Raw genomic sequence first — 4,918 nt, 5'->3', positions numbered from 1 at the left:
ATTAGATCTACAGAGTATGTACCGTAGACGCTTAGATAGACACAAAGACGTTAGTGTTCCCAACACCTCTGTCCTGGATCTTCTATGCAACGTAATATTAACTCGTGATCACTAACACGTTGATTTCAAAGCCTAGCCAATTGTAACCCTACTCGAGCCTTTTGAACACCGAAGTTTTGCACCAACCTAAAGGCTGCCCTTCCTGCGGAGAAGGCAGAGATTGTTGGTGCCAGGACAGGAGGCCAGGGTACAGCGACCCCAAGCCTGCCACCCTCTTGACCCCTTTCATTATTGCAATGCCGCACACATCTTGTCAATGGCCTGTCTTCATGCAATTTGTTTTGTGGCTATAAAACGCTAGGAATGCGCCGGGGTCCTTCAACGAAAAGCACCGATCGTGGAGTTATCTCGGCGGCGGCTCTGGCAGGCCGATCGGGACCGGGCTAGCAAATGAAGACTAGGCTCTGGGCGCTTCGCGGACGGACGCTTCGGGGACAGTTACTGTGGTAAGATGCGGATCTCTCTTACTGGTAACAGTCGCCGAAGGGTCCGTTTGTGGGCCTGCCGAAGCGCCCACCCCGATCATGCTACTATTAAAGGGTTCCACATCCGGGCGCCCTGCCAGTAACCCACGCCGAAGCATCCCGTCTATCGGCCCCCGAAGCGCCCACCCCGGCCATGCTACTATTAAAGGGTTCCACATCCGGGCGCCCTGCCAGTAACCCACACCGAAGCGTCTGCGGGTCCACCTGTGGGCGCCCCGAAGCGCCCACCCCGGCCACGCTACAATTAAAGGGTTCCACATCCGGGCGCCCTGCCAGTAACTCACGCCGAAGCATCCCGTCTATCGGCCCCCGAAGCGCCCACCCCGGCCATGCTACTATTAAAGGGTTCCACATCCGGGCGCCCTGCCAGTAACCCACACCGAAGCGTCTGCGGGTCCACCTGTGGGCGCCCCGAAGCGCTCACCCCGGCCATGTTACTGTCAAAGGGTTCCGCATCCGAGTGGCTTAATGGCACCAGTCGCCGAAGCGTCCCGTCTGTTGGCCCCCCGAAGCGCCCACCGAAGTTCGGTGCGGGTTGCTCGGCATAGTAGTGGGGTCTAGGCGGGCGCTTCGGGGTGCGTCGGGGTGCGGTGCACCAAAGCTAATTCACCTTCGATGATTCCTAGTCTATGGTTTAGATGGTGTATAAATATCCAGTGTAGACGACACAGTGTGGTATCAACCCTCTGGTATCCAGTCTCAACACTAACATGGATGCCCCCAAACTTGACTTACTTCCGCTCAAGAAGCGTGATAGAACCAACGAGAACTTTGAAAAAGTCAGAGAGAACATTATGCGACGATGCAATGAAATAAGCCATCGCTACCAAACGGACGTCTACATAACATTACGAAGGAAACATAAACATTATGAATATAGCTCTACTGATGACCCGTCGTGGCCGATATCGAGAGCTGATATGGTAGGTAGCTCCCTTGCTTAATCCCAACGCTAACCCCCTGAAGGAAAGGGTCTATCCCGTGCCTCTGAGGAAGACGCCAGCCAATTTCGTCCGTCACAGAAGCCGCGCAACAAAGGCGCATCTACATATCGTGAAATCTACGTCCGGGGTTGAAAAACTGAAGGTATGCGCAGGCGAGGACTCTACGCCAAGCGGTTTTGTCGGTGTAAATACAGGGGTGATAGGTCTACAAGGAGCAGCCGTGAATGAGTCACTACCACTCGCTTAAATAGATAGGCATTCTGCAATACTGTCAGGCAGTGAAACGTATGGGGCTAACAGTGTATTTTGAGTTGCTTGAGTGAATAATGACTGTAACAGGGATCGATTCCCACTGTATAAGAGAATATGGCTCAGACCCCATATTGCATGAGTAGTGTACGGGCATATTTAATAAGGTCGCATGTTGCCACCTAAACTTGATTTAGGAGATGTCTTTTAGGGTATGTCTTTAGGGGATGTCCTTTTGGAGATGCCTTTGAGGGGTGCATACGGGTGTGCACAGGGGTATTTGAGGGATGACCTTTGGGGGATGACCTTTGGGGGATGACCTTTGGGGGATGACCTTTGGGGGATGACCTTTGGGGGATGCCTTTCTTGAAGGATGCCTTAGTGGACCCCTTCGAAAGTAAGGCATGCCAAGGGCAATGAAATCAAGGATCCCAATTCTGGGCCCCACCCCATTGCGAGCAGGGTACAAACCCGAGGCGGTGCAGCCAAAGCCACAAGGACGTCGCAAAGGCTTCGATGTCCCGTCGGTACCCCACCAACGGCCCTTGGTTCTGCCTGGCTTCACTGATGGGCGCATCCTTCGCCCACGTATGCTTCTTTCGTAAAGTAATCCCTTCTTTGTAAGAAAGTCTGGGATAGTTGAACATCAAAATGTTCTAAGAACTTTCTGGTTTGCTTCGACCCCTGTCAGATCTCACGTGACATGCCCAGTAGTTATCACCTCAGGGCCACTGTTCCCCGCTTCACCTACGCAGCTCTAAAAATTACCTTGCGTATCCTTTTCTATCTGACTTGGGCCACTTCAGATGCCACGTCCAGCTAACAATACCCGTAGCGTATACGTAGAACCCTCCGGGTCCGAAAGAATTAGAGTCTACCGGGATCGCGACTGCAGGGCCATCTTTTGCTACTTCAACAACGCTCGCCTGCGCCAGCGAAAGGCGATCACACACCTTCAACACTGCCTATGGGTCCTTGGCTTCTCGTCCGAACGCCTGATCACTGTACTTCAATCCCTACTACAGGACGGCATATTTGAATCTTCTCCTCTACCCGGGCAGCCTTCCCTGAGCTCTTCCAGCCCTAACATCCCACCCCACCAGCGCCTGCCCCTCTCTCCGTCTCCATGCCATTCAAGCCCATTGTAGCGCCTCCTAGTCGGCCACAGAAAGACCTCTATGAATCCCTCGAGACGCAAGGACCCCCCTCAGTCATCTCCTCATCCGGTTTCATTCTAACTCTATAACAGCCTCTACTGTACTGGAAACTACTCAGATCTAACTATATCCTCAGCTACCAAGAGCTATCCTGTCCACCGCGCTATCGTCTGTCCACGCTCCGAATTCTTAGCTGCCGCATGCCGCAACCCTTTCAAAGTACCTACGTCTCTATTCTATATACGATATAATCACTAACGTGAGATGCTGCACAGGAAGCTTCCGACGGCGTTATTTCCCTTCTCGATGACGAACCATACGTTGTAGACATAATGATCCAATATTTTTACCGTCTCGACTACCAACAATCTCTCGACTTTGACAACTATTCAGTATTGCCAGACCAGCCAAATAATGACACAGACCTTTCCAGTCTCTTTCTCCACGCCAAGGTATACGCAATGGCAGAAAAGTATGGCATTGGCGGTCTGAAGGACCTTTCCGTAACTAAATTCAGAACGGCTGCTAAAACAAAATGGGATGTTATTGATTTTCTTGATGCTGCTGGCGAGGCTTACACCTCTACTATCGACACTGATCGGGGCTTGCGGAACGTCATCCTTGAAGTATTTGCCGAACACGGGAACCTGCTAGATCGGGATGAGGCAAAGTCGCTCGTTAAGAGACTAGGCTCACTTGCTTATGATCTCATTATGCATTTCCATCAGGAGGGGAAACTTTTGTATTAAGACATCTTTCGCGCCTCGTGGGTTAGTCGGGATCAACGGCACCAGAGATCGGGCAATACACTAGTACAGCGGATCTAGACCGCGCTCTCACCTCACCCACCTAAGCTGGCCGTCCAAATTCGCAACGTCTTCAATGAACAGTATGTATATTGTTGAAATTACTGATAAACGTATAACTCCGTTACAGCCCGCTACAGCCCGCTACAGCCCGCTACAGCCCGCCGACCGGTGCAAGAGAACATGCAGCTGAGTTAGACCAGTAAACCACACATGGCCAATATAGCAGCGTCCGTTCCCTCTTCGACGTTCACGTCTCCGACATATCCAATCTTGCCGTCGCCAACTTTCGCGAAAGAGATTGCAGCCTGCGTCACATCTCCAACTCTCTCAGAAGGGAAGACAAGCGATTCGGTGACGGAGGTCTGGTCGGGTCCGTACATGACCGCAGTCGAATGCACTCCCTTTAGAAACAGGGCCTTCTGGCTGTACCGGCCCGGAAGTTTTGCCGCAGCGCTGCCTGCTACCTGTGGGTTGAGTGCGACGGTGGTTCGGTGGTAGGCACCACTGTCCCAGGCTAAGCCGGCTTTTGCAAAGAAGGGCCGGACATTATTGGGCTTGACGAAGCTGCTGAATTAACCCATAGCGATGGCGGTTCCGCCCTGGCGAACGTAAGCGATGACGGCATCCCATACGTCGGGATACCCTTCGGTGAGGCCTTGGTCCGTAATGAGCACGGCGACGGGGGGCGGTTGCTGTTGCAAGAGGTCGAGGGCGCTGGCCGGCTTTTTGGCCCGTTGGACACTTGCCTTCTCAAGAAGTTGAGTGAATAATCTTGCGTATGTCTCGTCAAAAAAAGACTTATATTTTAACGAGATGGCCACGATACGGGGCCTGGATTCGGGTGTAACGCTCATAATAGTGATGTAAAATGAATGCCTCTTTGAGTACTCAGACGTTTATCGAGTTCGTACATTGGGGCTAATAAATGCAACACCGCCGGTGGATTACGAACATCTCGTAGGCGATCAGCCGCATCGCGTCCGCCGGTGCCTACGTTATCCTGGCCAATTGACTGGCTCCACGGGTTGGCAACGGACTGCGACGTTGACAAAATGCAGCCACTCGTTTGGTTTCGGTCGGCCATTACAGCAGGAAGTTCCTTTTCGGCTTTGATTTGTTTTACCCCTCGCCGATTCACGCATTGGTTAGCTGGCCTCCTGCATTAGGCCTGCATCAATCTGCATAATGATTGCAACCTGACCTCAACCCCCTGT

The 4,918-nt window shown here is 52.4% G+C and overlaps 3 protein-coding genes across 3 annotated transcripts; 2 read left to right on the top strand and 1 right to left on the bottom strand.

The window, feature by feature from the left end:
* Positions 1-1,035: 1,035 nt before the first annotated feature.
* Positions 1,036-2,100, top strand: BDP55DRAFT_686865 (uncharacterized protein). Its single transcript, XM_060576539.1, is given in 6 exon segments — positions 1,036-1,115; positions 1,126-1,201; positions 1,243-1,468; positions 1,512-1,736; positions 1,920-1,930; positions 2,032-2,100. The coding sequence occupies 3 exon segments, from the start codon at positions 1,161-1,163 to the stop codon at positions 1,734-1,736; spliced, it is 492 nt and encodes a 163-aa protein (XP_060421824.1). The 5' UTR covers positions 1,036-1,115; positions 1,126-1,160; the 3' UTR covers positions 1,920-1,930; positions 2,032-2,100.
* A 1,127-nt stretch (positions 2,101-3,227) lies between these two features.
* Positions 3,228-3,644, top strand: BDP55DRAFT_699224 (uncharacterized protein; the record flags this gene model as incomplete). The annotated part of the gene is made up of 1 exon (XM_060577871.1): positions 3,228-3,644. One exon carries the CDS (start codon positions 3,228-3,230, stop codon positions 3,642-3,644), a length of 417 nt encoding a protein of 138 aa, XP_060421823.1.
* Positions 3,645-3,895: 251 nt separating this feature from the next.
* Positions 3,896-4,609, bottom strand: BDP55DRAFT_708993 (uncharacterized protein; the record flags this gene model as incomplete). Its single annotated transcript, XM_060578115.1, has 2 exons — positions 4,282-4,609; positions 3,896-4,227 (listed from the first exon to the last, which is right to left on the bottom strand). Exons 1-2 carry the CDS (start codon positions 4,556-4,558, stop codon positions 3,896-3,898), a joined length of 609 nt encoding a protein of 202 aa, XP_060421822.1. The 5' UTR covers positions 4,559-4,609.
* Between the last annotated feature and the right edge of the window lie 309 nt (positions 4,610-4,918).

The sequence above is a fragment of the Colletotrichum godetiae genome (genome assembly GCF_030913485.1).
Source record: "Colletotrichum godetiae strain CBS 193.32 chromosome Unknown BDP55scaffold_106, whole genome shotgun sequence".
NCBI classification, from domain to species: Eukaryota; Fungi; Ascomycota; class Sordariomycetes; order Glomerellales; family Glomerellaceae; genus Colletotrichum; species Colletotrichum godetiae.
Note: the sequence above shows the minus strand (reverse complement) of the source record. Positions and strands in the feature narration are given on the sequence as shown.

Bases quoted from the DNA above. Each gene is read 5' to 3' on its own strand.
- BDP55DRAFT_686865 (XM_060576539.1), top strand. From the start codon at position 1,161: ATGATTCCTAGTCTATGGTTTAGATGGTGTATAAATATCCA. The intron at 1,202-1,242 runs GTGTAGACGACA...TCTGGTATCCAG, and splicing joins AGATGGTGTATAAATATCCA to TCTCAACACTAACATGGATG. The intron at 1,469-1,511 runs GTAGGTAGCTCC...AACCCCCTGAAG, and splicing joins CGATATCGAGAGCTGATATG to GAAAGGGTCTATCCCGTGCC.